The sequence below is a fragment of the Carya illinoinensis genome, chromosome 6 (genome assembly GCF_018687715.1).
Source record: "Carya illinoinensis cultivar Pawnee chromosome 6, C.illinoinensisPawnee_v1, whole genome shotgun sequence".
Lineage (NCBI taxonomy): Eukaryota > Viridiplantae > Streptophyta > Magnoliopsida > Fagales > Juglandaceae > Carya > Carya illinoinensis.
The window spans coordinates 6,997,529-7,019,521 of NC_056757.1; the positions used below are offsets into that span (position 1 = coordinate 6,997,529).

Below are 21,993 nucleotides of genomic sequence, written 5' to 3' on the forward strand. Positions count from 1 at the left end.
TTGGTTTTGCCGGAAATGTATGTGCGGTTGCCTCCTCGGAGTTGCCGAGGGAATCCCACAAAAGGGAAGAAATACTTTTTACCTGCAAACAGATGGTTTCAGTAATGAATTTTTGTAATGGGTGCTTTTGCCGAACAAATCTCAACACCATGTTTAAAATTGCAACCCACAAGCAGTTTTGTCAACATAAGATAAAATTAGGACGAAAAAGGAAAACATTTTTCTCATAGTACCAAAGTATACGTGGCACTATGATTTAGCTTTACTAGACCAAGCCATGGATGCGATCATCTTCCAACCTACTCAGATAAACATCATCTCACATAGCAACCTTTCTTTGCGCCACCACATCCACCCCCAACCAAAAAGCCCTCTTTTCACCTCTGTGAGCAGCAGATTTCGATGTTGCATTCCTCTGAATATATCACCATATATCAACTACCATGATTGAGCAGCGACTTCACGCCCAAGTAACTTTACGTATAGCGAATACACTTTTCCTTCAAAGGTTAATGCATGTTGCAGTGATTTCCATACTACCCAGTCAAGGTTCATCTAGAATTCAAATCAAATTCCCCAACTTCTCTCCACCCATCTTGCATGCCTGCTTCTCCATTTTCAGTCTCTTCATCGTTCAAGAAATCTTCAGATGGTTCCTTCTCATCCCTCTGATTATTGTTTCCCCATCCATTCATCATCTCATCTACATTACCACCTTGCTCATGCTCCCCCATGTCATGACCAATTGCGACGTCATTGCCCTGGGACCCAAGTGCACTTGCTCGTATTGCACCTCGAGCCATCATTTCTGCATGAGCCTGTGATTCAGCTCTCACTTGCTCTGCCTGAACCATGGCTGCCATTCGCAATTTAGCTTCATGAGCCTCACGACCAGCCTTCTCTCTGGATTCTATCTCTGCTTTTACTTCCAGGATGGCTCGCTTCTCCTCTTGGAGAAGAGCCTGCTCAATCATCAATCTCTCCTCAGATCGAAATTCCCCCAAAGCTCGTTTACGGGATATTATGTTGAAGGCAAGGGCCTGCTTCTCAAATGTTGCTGTGAACTCTGCAACTTTGGCAGCAATGTTATGATCCCACTGTTGGGATCGAGAGGGCATCTGGCCTGTGGTGTCAGAATCGAGGATCTTATCATCCTCTTCTGCTTCATAGTCTGCCACCACATGATAAGGTAGCAATCTGCATAGATTTTAAGAAAGCTGGGAATAAGATATCGTATGGATTTAAACAAATTCAAATGATTAAAAAAACACAATGCTTGATATCCAGTTTATAACTTCCTCATTTGGAATGATTCATATGAGAAGCATGCCCCATCTTTTTGGAGTGTGCCAACTTTAACCGCAGGCCGTGTATCTTAATCCTGCATCTCTTCAGCTTTGCCAAAAAGAGACTAAGTTATTGCCTCGCAACTTCCCCCCTTAAAGTTCATTTATATGCCCATCCAAGAAAAAATAGTTTAAGAAAGTATCTTCTTGAGACATGACCGCAACCTATCATGATAAACCAAAAGGAAGAAATGGAATATATACAATAAGAATGTATAGGAGGTGATTGTGTTCTCCAGGCAAGCAGATATGTGTCCAGAAAACAAAATATGTGGCTGTCTAAGTTACTTATATGACGCAGTTTTAATGCCATCTATCAAAAAGCACCGAAATACATTAACCTACACAATGGACTTTAAGCAGGCAATGTTTTTATTTTTATTTTTCCAATCTCACTCATAACTATTAATAAAATGAGAGCATGCTTATGATGACTGATGCGATATTTATGTGGTGGAAATATTATATATATGCATCTGATAAAATGTTCTTTTCCATTAACTGAACAAAATATGACTAAAATAGTACCGAGAGAGTCTGGATACCTTACTTTGGATAACTTGCATTTCAAAAAGAAAACCACTCATATTATTTATATGATATATCAACAAGGACAGCAGTCTTGTCGCGCATTAGCTTTGCCATATAGCTTTCTATGTTTGTTGCAACAAAGATATAGTTTTCCATACATTGGTTTCTCCTTAAGTATCTACCTCAAGGTACCTAATTCGTCATAAAAAACCAAGGCCGCATAATGATTATTGCCAGTTTCAGTAGAGCAACTAGAAACACCAAGGGTAGCAATGGAAGATGAAGGACATATTTAATTGACCAATGAAGCCCCCACAGGTTTTTTTTTTTCAGCACAAATTCCTAATATATGGAAGTTCAGACTGACAATGACAGATATATCTAGTCTCTCATCTATACTTCTAGTTACTATCAGTGTTCAACTAATAAACAAACATAGCTTCAAATTAGAATAAATTAAAATAAAATTGCCCCAGGGATATGTCAGCTCTTCTTTTTTTTTTTTTTTTTTCTTCCTAATAAGTAAGAAGATATTTTATTGATATAAAAATAGGCATAGCCCAAGTACACCAGAAGTATACATGTGAATACACCAATTAGGGATATGTTAGCTTTTGACGGTAGAAAGCCTTCCAAAAGTTCATATGCATGAAATTATAAAATTCACATTAGTATGTCATGAATCCTCTATTTGGATTCTGGAAGTATATAATACGACATGAGAAATAATCATGAACAATCTTACAATTCCAAAATCCATGATTAAACCTAATTTAAACGAAAAACTCTTGCACCCACGAAGAAAATGGTGCAATTTATACATGAGCCTTTACACTAGATGCATCTATAATTGCAAAAAATAGTGTGGAAGTCTCATTGAGAGAAAATATATATATATATATATATATATATAGAACAACCATGCAAAGGGTCACAAAAACTCTTCCCAATAAAATCAAACGAAATATGCTCAAAAGGAGAAAACCAGGCCCCTGAATTGAGTTAGAGGGAAAACCATATCGAGTAGGGCACTTGACTTGCTACTCCAGAACGAAACACATTAATTGTACAGCATTTACAATCTTTCAAATGTGTTACCACATAATTTTCACGTCATTCAGCCAGCTTCACAAGCACAACATCATGTAGAGAAAAATTAGGACAAAAGGTAGTAACTTTAGTCCATTCAAAATTGAAGAAAAAAAAATCCCCAATCTGACAACAGTGTTATAGACTGAAATACCAAGAGAAAACACAAACATTCATGCACATTCCTCAGAGGAAAAGAAACAAGAAAAATTCTTTAGTTCACTTTATAATAGGAAATCAATGCCGTTGTTGACATTGTTATACCCATTATTTGGCACAAGTTTGTCACACCAATGTGCACATGTTAGCTGTTAACTATTAATTCCAGCTGCACCACCAAGTGTTCCAAATGAAAACTTAAGAAACTAATCCCATCTTCCCAATTCAAGCAACAAAATGGCAATTGCTTTTTGCATTTTCTGCTTTACTATTTCTTTGTGTATTTTCTTTTTGCTTAATCATAGTAACAAATCAAACCAACACATATATCATATAGGAGTATAGATGACAAGGTTGTGCAGTCCAAAACAAAACAAACAGTTCAACATCATATGGCACATTTCTCCGAGCACCAAAATTATAATTCAGTTTGTATCTAAATTTTCCTCACATATTTGGGACAACACGTTCACAAAGCTTTCCAATTCTCACTCTGCCACAGGTATCAACATGAAATTGAAGCAAACCACACTCAATCTTCATTCATGCTGAAGTGGCCTATGTCAGATAATATGAATTTTGTTTCGTCCTCATATGTGTAAATTGTTGTACTCACCGACCCAAGAATGGGAAACATAATATCTTGGCTACTTTAAGCAAAATGCAACTACTCTGTTTCTGTCTCTATTATGGAAACAACAGATCTACTTATCAGAAAAGAATGGAAGCAACATATCTCCGGCTATTCACCATATAGAAAATCCAACAACAGAGAGAATTCCCTAGCTGCAAGATACATTGAAATCTCCAGTAACCCATTTAAATCATGCCAGGCAAAACATTCAGCAGACCCAATGCTCACATGTCAAGATAAGCACAAAGTACCATTTGGTACCTTCAGAGCATGGATGACGTGATAAATAAATTCCTTACATAAGCACCAATTTTAATTGACATTGCATTCTGTGGTGGAAGGAAGTTCCATGTGTCCGTAATTTGGGGCTATCTAATAATTAGTCAGTACCAGGAATCTAATACAAGAGAGCAGTCCGACAAATTCGCACATATTCACAAAACAATTAAGTTTGTACGTAGGTATGTATATCTCTCAGCCAGAAATCGTTCATTAGTGTGCAAATTACTCTAATTCTCTTCCACCATTCGGAATGAGAGTATACAACAAAATCACCCAATTGTGGCAAAAAATATTATCACACTGAAACAAAGAATATAGAGCAATTAAAATTCTCTCCAAGTAAATGCAAAACCCAGTTAACTCATTCTCACAAAATTCGAAGCAACACAAAGAAAGTCGCACAATTTCACATTTCACAAAATCAATTAACCGAAAGCACATAAACCCTTCAAAAAAAAAAAAAAAAAAAAGAAAGAACCTTTCGCAGGCGTCTTCGAGTGAAGCGAAGGGGCGCTTGAAGTCCGGGTGGCACACTCTCCAGGCGTCCTGGTACGCCATTTGGAACTCCGTCTGGTTTACGGGTGGCCTGATCGCCCTATTTTGCGGCTGCTGCTGTTGCTGTTGCTGTTGTTGCTGTTGCGATTGTTGCTGCTGAGGGCCCTGGTTGTTAGGGTTTTGTTGCAAATTAGGGATATTGTTGATGGGGACGTTAGGATTGTTGGGGTTTGGTGCGAGATTGATAGGTCGGATCGGACGCAGGTGCGCGTCGATGTTTGACGGGAAACGAGAAATGGCCGCCGCTTGTTGCTGCTGCTGCTGCTGTTGTTTTTGAAGCTGTTGGTAAAGCAGGAATTTCTGTTGCTGCTGCTGCTGTTGCAACATCATTTGCTGTTGTTTTTGTTGTTGCTGCTGCTGCTGCTGCTGTTGGTGTTGCTGCTGCTGCTGCTGCTGTTGGTGTTGTTGAGCCAACGCCTTTGCCTCCTCCATCTCTTCTAGTCTCAGACAAACAATAACACTAGTAATAAACCGTGCAGTCTTTGCCTAAATTTCCCTTTACAAAACCTGACTTTTTCCTTCCCTATCTACCAACAAAATTTGCAAACCTTTTCTCTGTCCGTAGAATAAGATCTGTGGCTTTCTGTTTCTTTCTCTCTCTATCTGTATACAAAACAAGGTCATGGGGAGATGTGCTTGGGAGGTCCGTCACACAGTCTCTCACACACAGTCTGTGAAGCTGATGACGTGTGCATCTCTATTTTTGGCACCACGTGGAGCAATCACCCAAGATCACGATTCACACCTCAACATTGCCTCACGTTTGAATTTCAATGAATCGAAGTGATAGTTAATTTAAAGCGTTACGCTTATCGATCAGGTGTCTAGCATGATCAGTTTAATTTATAAAATAAATTTAAATATTATAATTTTTTTATAAATAAATCTTATATATAAATAGTATATTATATATTTAGATTTGAGAAAACTATAATTCTTACAATAATTAATTTTATATAAGGCATTAAAAAACAATTTGATTCAATCGTTTTAGTGAATATTTTAAATTGGTCGATAAATGGTTTTATTGACTGATTTAAACAGATCCAAGTTGATTTTAAACTAATTTTTTTTTTGATAACAAGCCGTAAAGATCATAGAGTATTTTCAACTCTTACATTCTGGCTATCAAGCCAATAAACCTGAGACAAAAAAGCAGGAACTGATCCCATCCAAAGTTCTACATCCGGGATAGACCATGCATGTTTAGCTAGAGTGTGGGCCACCTGATTTCCACTTCTGCACACGTGTTGCACCTTCTTCTCTTCAAAACAGTTCATCATATTCTTAACTTCCTTCAGCATGTTGCCTTGCAATGAAAGTGAGTCTTGATTGGCCTTCAACGCTTCAACCATCAACAGGCTATCGCTTTCCAGTACAATCTTCCTTATACCCAGCTGTAGGATGAATTGAAGGCCTCTTAGTATCGCAACTAGCTCCACAGATTATGGGTCATGCAGTTCGTGTTCCGCCTTGCTCATTGCTAATACCATCTCCCCCCTTTCGTCTCTAAGAACTCCACCTACTCCAGCCTTCTTCAGATCAAAAAACAGTACAGCATCAACATTTAGTTTATAAAAGCCATGAGGGGGTACCTGCCAGCAACCTGTTTTGTGCATTGTATAGCTCGGTTCCACCCTAGCTTGAAGGCATGGCTTGAATGTATTAATGGCATTATTAGCAACCTGGAAGGGGTCCAGCATTACCTTCTCAATAGCCCATTTGTTTCTCCTATGCCATAGTGACCATGCAATCAGAAAGAATCGACTTAGTAGACCCTCATCCCCTCTGTGCAGCATTTGTAGAGCAACATCTAGAATAGTACTAGCAGCATTTAGTTCGTAAATATTTGGCATCAAACGCTGCCACACTTTTCTAGTATCCAGACATTTTATTAGAGCATGGGTGCAGTCCTCAATTGGGAAGTTACAGAAGGGGCAGTTTGCATTCTCAATGATTTTCCTTTTCAGCAAGTTTTGCTTGGAGGGGAGGCACTCTTGAATAACTCTCCATGCAAAAACTTTAACTTTGTTAGGGGCCTTCATATGCCAAATTGCCTTCCATAATTTATGCTTTTCTCTTGTGTTGGAGCATTCGGCTCCCCCAAGATTGTGTTGGGCTGTGAGAAACCTGTACCCACTCTTAACACTATAAACCCCATTTTTTTCATGCCTCCACACCAGTGTATCTTCATGTACGCCCGGGCTTAAGAGAATTTTCAGAACATCTGAGGCTAAGCTTGGAATAAAGAGAGCTCTAACCCTCGAGACACTCCACCAACCTGAATCAACATCAATTAGAGAGTCCACCCTTGCTGAAATATCTCTACTTACTGTACCCTGGTCCTCCATAATTAAAGACCCGTGACCCGGTACCCAAATGTCTTGCCATATGCGAATACCAGCCCCATTACCAATTCTCCATTGACAGCCCTCCTTCAATAAGGTCCTAGCTTCCCAGATGCCTCTCCATGTAAACGAAGGGTTCAAACCCCTTTGAGCATCAAAAAACGAAGAGTTTGGGAAGTACCTAGCTTTCAGCAGTTTATAGACCAGTGAATCTTCCTGTTTCAGCACCCTCCATGCCTGTTTTGCTAAGAGGGCCATATTGAACCCTTTCAGGTCTCTAAAGCCCATTCCGCCTCTCATTTTTGACACACACAGCTTGTTCCATGCAACCCAATGAATTCTTCGCCCATCATCTCTTTGTCCCCACCAGAACCTCGCCATCATCTTTTCTAGATCTCCGCACAAGCTGCCCGGGAGCTTGAAACAGCTCATGGCAAAAGATGGAATAGAGCAAGCTACAGCTTTCACTAGAATTTCCCGTCCCCCTTGAGACAGGAGTTTTTCTTTCCAGCTCTGTAATCTCCTCCAAACACGACTCTTTATCTCCCCAAATGCAATTGTTTTTGCCTTACCAACTATGGGGGGTAGTCCCAAGTATTTCTCATATTGTTGAGTTGTGCTTCCCCCCCACATGGCCATGATGGATTGTCTCAAGTGGTTAGGCACATTAGAGCTAAAAATCATGGCTGTTTTCTGCTTATTAATCATTTGGCCCGATGCTTGTTCATATCTCCTCAAAAGTTGCTGGATGTTAGCTGAAGTAGTGGTGCTGGCCTCACAGAACACTATAGAATCATCCGCAAAGAGCATATGGTTCAAAACTGGTGCCCCCCTACAAATCCTAACACCCTTTACAGAACTGTCCGCCTTAGCTTTTTTTAGTAAACAGACCAAAGCCTCGGTACAAATGAGAAAAAGGTAAGGGGACAGTGGGTCCCCTTGTCTAAGTCCACGGGTAGGGTAGATGGGTTCCGTGGGAACTCCATTCACCAAAATGGAGAAGGAGACTGAGGTGACACACTTCATGATAAGACCCACCACTCCACTGCTAAAACCTATTTTTGACAGGATACACTCAAGAAAATCCCACTCTACCCTATCGTAGGCCTTGGACATGTCCAATTTTAAGGACATAAAACCCTTCCTTCCCCCCCTCTTTTGTTTAAGATAATGGACCAGCTCGTACGCTACTAAAATATTATCAGTAATGAGGCGTCCAGGTACAAAAGCAGTTTGTGTATCCGAAATGATAGATGGCAGTATGGCTTTCATTCTATTGGTAATAACTTTCGCTATTAGTTTATATATGACATTACACAAACTAATGGGGCGAAAGTCAGAAACTAAAGTAGGGGAACCATTTTTCGGTATTAAAATGAGGTGAGTTTTGTTGAGATCAGAGGGAAAATGACCTGTGTTGAGTACTTCCAGCACTGCTGCAGTGACTTTACCACCAACAATATGCCAATATTTCTGGAAAAAGATCGGTGGCATTCCATCCGGTCCAGGCGCTTTGTTGGGATGCATTTGTCTCAATGCTGTACATACCTCTTCTGCTTCATAGGTTCTGTTCATGGCAGCATTCATATCAGCCGTGACTCTAGTCTCAATGCCATCTAAAATATCCATATCTCCCCTCTCGGCTGAAGCAGTGAAAAGGGAGTTAAAATAGCTTCTTATTAACATATCCCTTTGGATTCCTTCTCTCCAACAGCCCCCTTCATCTTTCAGCTTTTGTATAAAATTCCTTCTCTTTCGACTGGAAGCTTTTTGGTGGAAATATTTAGTATTTTGATCTCCACTGCCCAACCATTGGATTCTTGACCTTTGTTTCCACATGAGTTCCTCTCTTTCTAGCCACTGTTGCACCTCCTGTCTAGCATAATTGTGCTCTTCCATTTGCTCCCAAGTTGGATCCATTGATTGTAATAACTTCAGTTTTTCTTGAGATTCCTTGAGCCGCCTATGAACCAGGCCAAATTTTTCCTTATTCCACATGGCTAAGCTGCCCCCACATTTAAATATCAATTGCATAGCATCGTCCATTCTGTTTCTACTAGCCATTACATCCCATGTGTCCTTAATGATTTCTTCACACTCTTCGTGGCCAACCCACATGGCTTCAAAACGAAACAGCTTTTTCCTTCTGTGATAGCTGGGAAAACCAGAAGTGTTCAGACACACCGGGATATGATCGGAGTACGAAACCGACCCATGTTGAACTCTAGCTTCCGGGAAGCAATCCACCCAGCTAGAGGTTGCTAGGCACCTGTCCAGTCTTTCGCAGATTCTGCCCTCACCCTCTCTTCTATTACACCAGGTAAACGCTGGCCCCAAGAATCCCAAATCCAACAAATGGCAATCGGTAAGTACACTTCTAAATGCTTCCAGCTGACTATGTGGTCTCATCCGGCCACCTCTCTTCTCATTATAGTCGAGAATTTCATTAAAATCACCATACACCATCCAAGGCTTATCGACTGTTTGGGCTATTGTTCGAATCAATTCCCAGGTCTGGTTTCGTTTAGTAGCATCCGGGTGACCGTAAAACCCTGTCAGAAACCAGCTTGTTTGACTATCCGTGCTATCCGTAATTAGGGCATGAATATGATTATCCGAATAGCTAAGCACTCTTAAATTCACATCTTTATTCCATAGCAAAACCAATCCGCCACTTCGACCCAGGCTGTCAACAACAAAACAGTCGAAAGGAGCTAACCTGGCTCTATATCCCCCCATTGTACATGAGTTCATTTTCGTCTCTTGTAAGAAGACTACATCGGGAGCTTCCTTCTTGATTAAATCAAGAAGGGTTCGGAGCCCCCGTGGGTTCCCAAGCCCACGAGGGTTCCAACTGATTAGCTTCATTTGGTTTGGCGGGGCTGTCTCGCAGCCTCCGCCATACCAATAACAGCACCCTTGCCAATCACATCCTCCGGTAAGCCGGTGGAAAACTTTTTCGCAGCCCTCAGATCGTCCTGCTCGATAGGGGAGGCTACCCTTTTCCTTGTTCCCAACCCTGTACTCTCTGTTTCTGCCACGGGGGGCTTTGCCCGCTTCCTTTCTTTAAACTTCTTCTTACGCTTGACCTGTTCCATTACTGGACATAGAGCAGGATGCCTAGTTGAGTCATGGTCTAGGATTATAACAGGTTGAAGATTAGACCCCGCATCCTTCTCCATCCCCAAGCTACCTGCTACCTCGATATCAACTCTTTTGATCAGGTTTTCCCCTTTTGCTAAGTCGGGCCTTTGCCCACCCGTCAACTCGGTTTGGATTGGTACATTGAAAAGTTGGTTCTTCTCAACCATTTCCTTTCCTCTCCCTCCCTTTGGTTCCTCCCTTATACCCTCCGACTGGGTCGCCCCACTATCCGGAGGGCCCGGTGACGGTTCTGGGCCATGGGTTTTGGGTTTAGGGGTTCGGGAGTTCCCTGCCCATCCTGTTGGTGCCGCTGCCCTCAACCATTGTCCATAGGGTTGGATTTCATCTACATTATCCCGATTCTTCCGTCCCTCACAGTCCCTCTGAGAATGCCCCATCCTCCCACATTGATAACAAAAATCCGGTAGTCTCTCATAGGTGAAACTCACCCAGCAATCCTTCACTGTACCTATAGAAACCCTCTTACGCCTCATCAGTGGTTTTGTTACATCCAATGCTACCCTTACCCTCATAAATTCACCCCACGCTAAATCGTCATAGTCCACATCTACTTCAACAACTCTGCCCAGGGACGCCCCAATCAACTTACCCACATATTCATTACATGCTATTAACGGTAGGTCATGAATCCGGACCCAGAAAAGTGCTTCGGTTAGGGAAATTTCATGGACTTGTAAATGCCCCTCAAATTCCTTAGTCAAAACTAGTTGTTTGTCAAAATTCCAAGGGCCATCGGTAAGAACACGTACCTTATCTCGCGGGTCGTCGAACTCCACTAGCAGCAGATTCGGATTGAGGTCTCGGAACCGGATGCTTCTATTCGGACGCCAGATTCGTCGCATGGTCTGCTTGAATGCTTCCTGATTGTAGTGTCTCTCGGTCAGTAACCTCACTACCAGGCATTTCTCCCCCCGAGCCCTCACTTCTTCGATTCGGTCCTCCTCAACAACAACCTCTGCAGACTCAGCTGCAGTTAGAGACAATCTCTCATATCTGGCCCGGATCTCCTCGTCCATCCCTATGGACCCCCCTCTACCACTTCTATCGGCTGATCGGCACTGAAAACGGCCGATTTGAAACCTACACTGGGGTAGGGCAAGAAACCCCTACTCTGCCTTCGAGAGAGAGTAGAGAGGGGAAAATCATGTCAAACTTTCTATTCGATTTTAAACTAATTTGATTCGATTTCAATCAATTCAAAATTATATTTATCTTAAATTATCTAACAATTGAGTTTTTTCTTTTAATTTTTTTAACGAAAATATGATAGAATTAAACATATATTAACTTCTTTATTATTTTATTCAATAAAAACTTAAAGATAAAATATGTAGTTTTTTATTTTTTTTAGTTGAACAAAAAATTAAGAAAATGAATGAGTATTTTATATTAAATTTACGATTGTGCATAAAATACTATATTTTTCATGTGTTTATAACTTAATGGTCTTTATCTTTTTATTATATAAGACAAAAAGATGTATGCAGTTAAGGTTAAATACATAAATTATATATTAAAATTATTTAGATTCATATCATATTTTTATTGAAGCTAGTCAAAGAATTTTTATTTTATACTATTTTATACATGATATAACATGCTTGAATTACATCAAATATGATTTTGAATACTTTTTATTAATATCGAAATATTCAATTCAAAACTGCCATAAATTGCCTAATTCTATTTGTTGAATTGCCCGATTTATTAAATCGGTCATTTTTCGATTTCAAACTCGATTCCGATTTTTTAAACCATGATTTTATTTGTCCATGCAAATTCTTCGTAATTCTTTGTGAAAGTTACGAACTACTACCTTTTCATCCCATTCACACAACTTAATAATATCTTTAAATTTTATATAAAAGGAAAACAAGAATCAAGCTATTAATTAAGGACAATATACCACGTAAACATAGTGTTATAAATATAAAATAAGAAGTTAATACTAATAACATAACATAACTCTTTTTGTTCTGCCTTAGCTTCCTATATTTTAGCATATTCATTCGATTGATATCATCATCCTGTGACCTTTTTCAAGAAGCAACTTATTATTATTGGATGTTCCCTTAGCTCCCCAGATCATATCCCTTCGATCGTAATATGCTATGTGTTTACTATTTTCTTTTTCTTTTTCTTTTTCAATGCAAAGATTGTTTAAAAAAAGAGAAATGCGTAGAGATAGGTCTATATGATACAAAGAAAGAGACAGAAATTAAAAGCAGTACTAGGCATCCATTCATTAATAAATACGACCTTAGATTATGTCTGACAATATCTTACCTAAAGATTTATGAAGCCCTACAAGATAACATAAGATAATCAATCTGTCTTTCGTCCATTATAATCCAATCAAAACCTCGGAGATAGATGGGCTTTCAATGGATGTTTCATCACTATAGTGAACTCTTCTTTCTCTGACAAATCAACGTCCTTGTCTCCATCCACAGTTTTCCACTCAAATTTCCATACCAAATTGGCCACAAAATACTCCAAATGAAGCATTGCCAAACCAGACGCAGGGCACATCCTCCTTCCTACCCCAAACGGCATCATCTTAATCTCTCTACTTCCCGTTATATCAAACAGTACTTCCCCCACTCCGCCATCATTGCCGTTCAAGAATCTCTCCGGCTTGAAGGCCATGGGATCCTCCCAAACCTTGGGGTCCCAACCCATCTCAGCAACCATGAAATTCAATTTGGCATTCTTGGGCACCAAGTAGCCCTCCAAAACTACATCCTCTGTCACCGCATGCGGCAAAACAGCATGCCCAGGTGGGTGCCGCCTTAAACCTTCCAAAACCACGGCCTTCAAATACGACATCTTATACAAATCCTCCTCCTTCACCTTCTTGATCTCACCATCACGGACACCAACAACACCTTTAATCTCCGTGTAAAGCCTCTCTTGGACATGCGGATATTTCACCATATTTGCCATAATCCACTGCAACGCCGTGGACGTAGTGTCTGTGCCCGCGTTTAGGAACTCGGAGCACAAGCTGACCATTTCGCCCATGTCAAGCTTTCTTTTTTCCTCCGGCAACTCTAAATCCAGCAACGTATCCACGTACGATACCACGAACTCGTCATCATCTTTGTCTTCCAAGAGGACGTCGGCCTGAACTTTTGCCCTGCTTAGTCTTTCTTGCTTCACTCTCTTCCTCACTTCTATCAAAGGCATTAGGATGGCCTCCTGATCTCTACGAAGGTTGAACAACTCGTCCCAACGCTTACGGAACAATATCATTCCAATCCTTGGAAAGATATTGAGTAGTTTATAGCTGTCGATGGCCAAAAGCTGGCGACGCTGGACAACTTCGATTTCTTTAATCTGGGTCTCGCTGAGCTTGTCCCCGAAACACATCAGAACCAACAGGCAAAACATGGCGTATTGAAAATGGTCGACCACGCAGACAAGGTCCACCTTACCGGAATATTCATTGATAGAGTAAGACATAAGGCGGTCGAGGAGGATGTCCAAGACCCACGAGCGTGCACGAGAGTATGACCTGACGCGCGAAGTGTGGAGGATCTCGGAGGTAAGATTGCGGCGGAGGTGGCGCCATGTCTGGCCATAGAAGGCGGTGTTGATGCTGCGCTGGTTGCTGGTGAAGATCTTGGCGGTGGGTAAAGCGGGGGGGCGGTCAGCGAAGACTGCGCCTCTCTGAACAAGGGCTTGGTGGGCGATCGAACGGTCGGCAACAAAGATGTAGGGCCGGAAGCCGATACGGAGTGTGACTATGGGGCCATACTGGGCGTGGAGGTTGCGAAGGATGGGCTCGAACTCACAGAAGGACTTGCGGAGCCATAACAAGTTGCCAAAGACAGGGATGGTGAGGGGTCCTGGAGGAAGCTGCTGCTGGCCGTTTTCAGAGATTTTCTTGAAGATTAGATGGCAGAGAAGAGCCGAAAAGAAGGAGACGAGGATGATGATGAACCAGGTCTCCATTTTTAGGTCAAATATGTGGAGGAAGGAATGGAATATAAAGGTGAGCGCTGAGCATATCATTGATTCGTGGCAAAAACTGGTCTTAAGAATTTGAGTGATCAGGTCGTAGACGTTACTGTAGGTGTAAAACGACCTTAAACAGCGACATTGGTGAGAAAAAAAAAGTGCACAACGTTGCTGCCACATTGTTATAAAAAAAAAAAAAGAAGAATTTTAAAATTTGAATTTATTATTTATTATCTGGTAGGTCTTTTTTTTCTAAATTAATATGATGGGTAAAGTAAAACAATGTTAAACTTTGGAGTAAATTTTGTGCAATGACCAATTTGATGTGGACAGCTCTCGGTTGTCAATGGCTGAAAGAACATATATATGGATTTAATTTCCTTGGCAAAAAGCCATGTTAGGGACCAATAGTTTATGTACAGAGACTCTTAATATGAACAGTATTTTTGTTATACAATTTAGATAAAATAAGATAAAATGTTTTATTGAAAGTTAAATAAAATATTATAATAATATAATTTTTTAATATTAATTTTTTTTTTAAATTTGAAATCGTTAAATTATTTATTATATTTTATATGAGAATTTGAAAAAGTTGTAATGATTAGATGATATGAGATGAGATGAGATAATTTAACATTTAGTAACTAAATCAGGCCTAAATGTCAATAGTATTTTTGTTATGAAACACAGTTAGATACAATTAGGGGTGTAAAAAAAAACCGGCAAACCGGAAAACCGGCCCGGACCAAACCGGACCGGACCGGTTGTGCCGGTTTTGGAACGGTTCGGTCCGGAACCGGTTTTCATAAATGAAAAACCGGCCGGAATCGGTCCGGTTTCGGTTTCGGTTAGTTTTGGACCGGACCGGACCGGAACTATTTATAATTAATATTATATATAATATATTTTATATTATATATAACTTTTAATCACATAAAAAATAATTACATATATACTAATACTAATATTCTAATATAGATTATAGTTAATACTCATACTAATATAGTTATACTAAATCATTAAAACTAACACTAACATATAACTATACTAATAGTCTAATATTAATACTATTATATTGTCTAATATATTATATAGCTATAACTAATACTAATATATATATACTAATACTAATCGTCTAATATAGGACTATAACAGATTTTTTTTTTTACACTAAATTTCTTATTTTAGTTTTTGTTTTATAGCAGTTTTTTATATAGCGAATTTTGTTTATATAACAGATTTTTTTTATAAAGCAGATTTTTTATATCAGAATTTTTTGCATAACAGATTTTTTTTTTTTTTATAAACCAGATTTTTGATAGCAGAATTTTTTTACATAACAGATTTTTTTTTGCAAAGCAGATTTTTGTAAATGGTAAACAGAATTTTTTAAATCAGTTTTTTCTTTTAAACAGAATTTTTATAAAAAATTTGTATTTTATTAAAACCGGAAAACCGGACCAAACCGGACCGGAAACCGGTAAAACCGGAATACCGGTTTAGGAGAAAAATCGGTGCGTAATCGGTTTTGAAAAATGCAAAACCGGTGCCTACCGGTTCGGTCCTAGATTTTGTACAAAACCGGACCGAACCGGACCGGTTACACCCCTAGATACAATCATAAATAACAATCATAAATATACAAGTGCAGGGCATCAAAAAATGGATAAATAAGAAAATTTGCATAAAAAATTATTTTTTTAATAATAAATCTTATTTTTTTAAATAACATAAATAAAATTTTGGCACTTTATAACTGTATCCAGTAATTACTAGTTGGTTATTTATATAAATTACTTAAGAAAACGTGACACCAATATGAAAGCTCATAGCACATGCACCAACTCCTAAGATTCATCACCACCCCCCTTAATCGTGTCTTAAGCCTCTTGTTAGATTGGATTAAAGCCGGTGATGACATTACCTCTACCACATGCATTGTGTTCATTAATGCCGTGCATGTCTCTCAGACTAATTTTAAAACGTTTACAAGTCCCTATGGATCAACTAGAGTCCATATTTGCTTCTTGTCATGGCCGCTAGGAGATTCAACATTCATTTCTCCAACTTCACATGTTCGTGATGGAATATATCGATCTCATTATTTCAAATAATGCAATTGTGAGGAGCCTTGGGCTCGATAGGATCGATTGGGCCCATTAGGGAAGAATTGAAACGAGCTAGGGACCCAAAATAGGAAGCCTGAGCACCAAGCCCATGATGCGCCTGCACCTCTAGAAGAGCCCACCATGGGCAAGGATCTCTTGGGACCTAAGTGGCCAACCGAGCTTTGTGAGAAAGTACAAAATAGATGCCAATCCCAGGGCCCAGGCGACTGGCATGTCTAGTAATGGGTGCACTTAGCCAGAGGCACGCTGCATTAAATGGGATATGAAGGAGGGAATGCCACCGCTAGGGACTACGCTGCATTTAATGCATGTCAGGGAACCTATGCAAGCAATAACGTGCTGCTTGGGGCGCCATAGGACGACATGACCTCGGCCTGACACATTGTTGTGACAAGGGTGCTAGTGACAAGTCTGATCCAAGTACATCCTAGCACCCCACTATCTCCCTTGGCAGTCGAGCCTAATCCAAGAATAAATATACCAGTCCCACCCAGGGGGCAGGCTCTGCTCTCTTTGTCTTCTTGATCTCTTAGTTTACTCTTAATCTTCTACAGAAGCTCTATCTGACTTTGGCATCGGAGGACCCCGGACTACACTGGAGCCCATCCTTATTCTTTGTTGCAGGATTCGATATTGGGCCATCGTGGTACTGCTCAGGCTGCAAAACATGACATTAACAGTGGTGTTGTCTGTGGGATATTTCCTATAGAAACGTGTACTTCGCATGCCGGCAACAACAAGGTCCCAAACCACACAAAGAGTAGAGAATCAAAATGAATGAATGGAGGCAAGACTCACAGAGATGAATGAGACAATAAAGAAGCTGATGGAGAAAATGGGAACGCTCTCCCACGAGAATGCAAGGCTCAAGCGGACCAATGAAGAACTGCTGGGAGGGGGTGAACCCAGCGTAAACGAACACGTTGATTTGTGGCATATCCCTATGAACATCACTGCAGAAGATGAGAGGTGCAAGATGCACCTTAAACTCCAAGAGCTCCGGGACAAGTATGAGGAGATGGCTAAGCAAATGGGCATGCCGTCCATTGTGGATCAGTTGCTCATCAGCACTGACCTGCCATACAGCACGAGAATTATGGCGGTGCCTCTCCCACCTACGTTCAAGGTCCTGCAAATGGAGGTGTATGATGGGTCCAAGGACCCATTGGAGCACCTGGAAACATTCAAGGCCCACATGACCTTACACGACTTCTCGGGAGAGATTGTTTCTTGAACCTTCCCTTTAACTTGAAAGAAGCCACCTAAGCCTAGTTTGGGCCCTTGCTGCCCAAGACTATAGGTAGCTTCAATGAGCTGGCCCGCCTTTTCATGACGCAATTCATGGCGAGCCGAAAAAGGAGACGACTGGTAGCTTACCTCCTAATGGTGAAACAACGAGATGGCGAGAGCTTGAAATCGTACCACTCTCGGACGACTTCAAGATGACTAAGACGAAAAGATCACATTGGCATCCCTACTGGGGGGAATTTGGCCTCAAAACCCGTTCATCACCAAAATAGCATGAAGGAATCTCACCACATTGAGGGAGTTTATGGACCTGGTAAACAGGTTCATCAATACGGAGGACACCCTCGAGGCCTTAACGGCCCCTCGTCGGTCCGAGATGGAGCAAGCAGATCGGAAGGCGGTTGGACAAAGAGGCGGTCCCAGCCTCGAAAGGGGGAAATGGGGAGTACAAGAGGTAAGGAGAAAGGGAGAAGCCCCAGCCCGACCACGCAGCAAGCCCCATGCCCACTCACGCTTGGTTGTAGAAGGGGAAAGGGGGTCTCCATTACTGCGACTACCATATGACTGATCAACATAGCATCAAAGACTACTATGCCTTGAGGAGGAGAAGGGAAGTCCTGGAAGACTTGTAGGGCCAACGACGGTAGTCAGAGGACCAACAAGACCGGTGCAAGAGTGGCCATACTGGGCACTGGCAGGGTGCGAGCCCAAGAAGGCAAGGAACAAGAAGGGAGACTCAGAGGAGCCCACGACGCAGGAGCCCCACAAGAACGGATAGCCCAATCGGGTAGATACATAGGAGGAGGAATAACCTCGTCAGCCTAGAGGGCGCATGCCTAAAGAGCACGGTATGGGCAAGGGTTTATGACTGGGAGAGCCTTCACTAGAGCCCAGAAGCAGTCTGGGAGTGCCACAATAACCTTTAGCGAGAAGGACGAGGAAGGCATCCTCCACCCACATGATGATGCATTGGTGGTGACAATGCAGATCGCGAACTTTATGACTCGGGGAATCCTAGTCGACAACAACAGTTCAGTAGACATGCTATTTTGGGAAACATTTCTCAAGATGGGGATCAACCTAGACCGACTACGCCTAGCTCTTCTGCTGCTCAAAAGTTTCACAAGTGATGTCGTCCAGCCAATGAGATCCATCACTTTGCCCGTCCTGGCTTGGAAGGCCCCCAAGACCCCAGCAACAATGGCCGAATTCCAAGTGGTTAAAGCCCCCTCTTCATACAATGCAATACTGGGGTGCCTTACTTTGAACAGTTTAGGGGTGGTGACTTCCATCTACCACCTCAAAATGAAGTTCCCCACGAATTTAGGAGTGGGAGAAGTCCATGACGAGTAGATCCTTGCCTAGGAGTATTATGCTTAGGAGTTGAGGCATGAGGTCAAGGTAGTCACAATAGTTGGGGAGACCGTGGAGATAGTTGGGTTGCCTTCATTCCCAATGCTAGCAAAGTAGAACGAAGAGGTTTGAGATGAACAGGCCTTTCGACAGGCTGAGCCAAACGAGCCCCTAGAGCTGGTTTCAATTAACCAATAAAGGGCCGAACGAACGATTCGAATCGGGACCAAGCAAGACCTCGAGTTAAGGTAGGCCCTGAAGCGTCTCGTCATCGAGCACTAGGACATGTTCACTTGGAGTCACAAGGAGATGCCCAGGATAGAAAAATCTATCATCGAGCATCGACTCTGCGTCGATCTGGCAACCTGGAAAGTCAAACAAAAGTGACAAAACTTCAGCGTAGAGAAATATGCGGGCACAGCCTGGAGGTAGACTGTCTCCTTGCAGCGAGGTTAATCCGAGAAGCCCACTACAAGGAATGACTCTCCAATGTGGTCTTAGTGAATAAGGCAAATGGGAAGTGGTGGATGTGCATCGACTTCACTGACTTGAACAAAGTTTGCCCAAAGGATAGCTTTCCGCTACTACGCATTAACCTGATTGTGGACTTAGAGGCAAGACACCCCCTCCTCAACTTCATGGACACTTATTTTAGATACAAACAGATCAGGATGAGCCTGGATGATGAGGAAAATACAACATTCATCACGGACCGAGGGCTCTATTGCTACAAGGCCATGCTGTTTGGCCTAAAGAATGCTGGCACCACTTACCACTGACTAGTTAACCGGATGTTCAAGTAGTAGATCATTCGAAACATGGAAGTCTATGTGAATTACCTGCTAGTGAAGAGCAAAAAGCCTAAACAATGCCTGTCAAACCTTTGCGAAGCCTTCACAGTCCTTCGGTGGTACTAGATGAAGCTCAACCCGTCAAAGTGTGCCTTTAGGGTAGAGTCAGGGAAATTCCTAGGGTTTATGGTCTCTGAGAGAAGGATCGAGGCCAAACCCAAAAAGGTCGAAGCCATAGTAGGGATGCTCTCTCCTCACAACTTACACTAAGCTAGAGGCTCACCGTTGGGGTGGTAGCTTTGAACCACTTTATTCCCCGGTCGATCGACCAGTGTCTCTCATCCTTCAAGGTTCTAAGGAAAGCCCATTAATGGGATGCGACTAGTGAAGAAGCATTTATAAACTTGAAAAAATACTTAGCCCACCCCCCGCTCCTCAGTCAAACAAAGCTGGGTGAGGATTTGACTGTGTACCTGGCTGTGTACCCACATGTTGTGTCAGTAGTACTGGTCCCGGAAAAGGAGGAAGGGCAATGGCTTGTCTACTACACGAGCAGGGCTGTGACGCTCTAACTCCCACGTATGGACACGTGAAAATTGATGCGTCGGGATGATGACAACATATGTCACATACCCCAACGACAAGTGCTAAGTGTGTACACATGCAATATGTGTAAGACAAAAGATGCAGCGAATAGGTTAAAGTCAATTAACTAAATACCAGAATTATTTAAATACAAAATTTCAAATATAAAATGTCTTTAAAAGTTATACAGTTATCCAATATAAATATAATACAAACCAAATACAATAACCAAAAACGGGAAATAAATCCTAATCCAGGAGAAAGTGATCTCCAATCACTCATCTGATGGAGCCGCATCCTCAGGCTCTACTTCCCCATCTGCATTAAAATATACAGTACCAAGAAACGGTACCGCATGTAAGTAATAATCCAAGTAGTCTATAAAATAAAAATATATTCAAGCAATAACAATATGCATGCACATAATGATAGATGCATGAGATCCAAAAATCATCATTTTCCAAAAATAAGTAATTTTTCACGTACATCAAAATCTCATTTAGTCCAAAAATCCAATCCATTAAAACATCTGCAATTTTTCTAGAAAATGACCCATCATCCATTTTACCTTATGTACCATGATCTCTCTTAGGGGTTATCTACACATTTTGGCTCCGTTCGCCACATTATAGGTAACGACCATGCGTGTGACTTCGTAACTAGAGATGCCTAGTTTTGTGTTCAGCGCATTCGTAGCCAAGCATCCTCTAGCCTCCGCCAGCAAAGCATAGAGTTGGTTCGAGTGTGTTATCATCTCGTCTGATCCTGTTGTCTTCTAGCGACAACTTAAGAGATGTCACTCAGTATATTCTGCTTCCAAGTGACCAAAAAAATTCCATCGAGATAATGCCCCATCTCGGCTTGGGGTCATGATACACAAACACCCAAAATCCATTTAACACATGAAAATTCAGTTTTCATTTCCAACACATGAACATGCATGCAATATGCGAAAACCCAATTTTTATTTTACAAACATGAACATGCGTGTACCATGCAATACATACGACAAGACATAAAAATATCCAACAAATCCTAGCATTAACCAATCACACAAATAACTCTGTTCTTCATTCCAACTGACCACCGACTCCTCAAACTCAGTCCGGCACAATTAATTAATATCACATAATATTTGTTAATGCAAAAATATATTTAAATCTTAAAAGTTATTTAGAAAATACTTACAATGCTTAAAAATTAATTTTTGGAGGATCATAAAGGTGCTAGAAGTGATGGCACAACCATGCAACAATGCAAAAAGAACAAGGGCCGTGTGTCTCAAAAACTCAACTTTTGAACGAGAATCAATGAAAACTTGGGATGGCTAGGGAAGGATTTAGAGGTGTTGGTAAAGTTAGTAATGATGGTCATTGGCTATGGGTGGCGGTTGGAGGCCAAAAGAAGCAAATTGGAGATGGAGTTCAAGGGACTTCAATGGTGGCAGATCGGGGCTGAGGAATGGTGGTTTAGGTAACTGGGAGGTCAGTGGTGAAGTGGTGAAGAGGTGGTGGCCCAAGGTGGCACGATGGCGGTGCTGGAGCACAAAAGCCGTGCAGCTTGGGGGGTTTCATGGGAGCAAACGGCTAGAAGTTAAGGTCTGGGCTTGGTGGAGGATAATGGCCGCAGAAGGGGAAGTTATGGTGGTGGAGTGGTGGCGTTGGGCTGTGCCACAGCAACACATGGAGGAGTAGGAGAGAAACCCATAGTTTCGGGCTCGGCTACCACGGAAGGGGAGGGGCTGCGAGGTTGGGGTCAGCGTAGGGGAGGTCACTGGCGTGAGTTGCGCTGGTGGGTGGCGTCGATCTAGCT

At 41.5% G+C, this 21,993-nt stretch overlaps 2 protein-coding genes across 2 annotated transcripts; both read right to left on the bottom strand.

Moving 5' to 3' along the window:
• Positions 1-125: 125 nt before the first annotated feature.
• LOC122313052 (J domain-containing protein DDB_G0295729-like) lies at positions 126-5,267 on the bottom strand. Its single transcript, XM_043127761.1, has 2 exons — positions 4,520-5,267; positions 126-1,197 (listed from the first exon to the last, which is right to left on the bottom strand). Exons 1-2 carry the CDS (start codon positions 5,026-5,028, stop codon positions 552-554), a joined length of 1,155 nt encoding a protein of 384 aa, XP_042983695.1. The 5' UTR covers positions 5,029-5,267; the 3' UTR covers positions 126-551.
• Positions 5,268-12,323: 7,056 nt separating this feature from the next.
• LOC122312845 (cytochrome P450 89A2-like) lies at positions 12,324-14,164 on the bottom strand. Its single transcript, XM_043127490.1, has one exon. The coding sequence runs from the start codon at positions 14,124-14,126 to the stop codon at positions 12,465-12,467; it is 1,662 nt and encodes a 553-aa protein (XP_042983424.1). The 5' UTR covers positions 14,127-14,164; the 3' UTR covers positions 12,324-12,464.
• Between the last annotated feature and the right edge of the window lie 7,829 nt (positions 14,165-21,993).

Excerpts from the sequence above, each read along its gene's own strand:
- LOC122312845 (XM_043127490.1), bottom strand. The coding sequence starts at position 14,126 with ATGATATGCTCAGCGCTCACCTTTATATTCCATTCCTTCCTCCACATA.
- LOC122313052 (XM_043127761.1), bottom strand. The coding sequence starts at position 5,028 with ATGGAGGAGGCAAAGGCGTTGGCTCAACAACACCAACAGCAGCAGCAG. Across the intron at positions 1,198-4,519 it reads CTCGAAGACGCCTGCGAAAG|ATTGCTACCTTATCATGTGG; the intron begins GTTCTTTCTTTT and ends AAATCTATGCAG.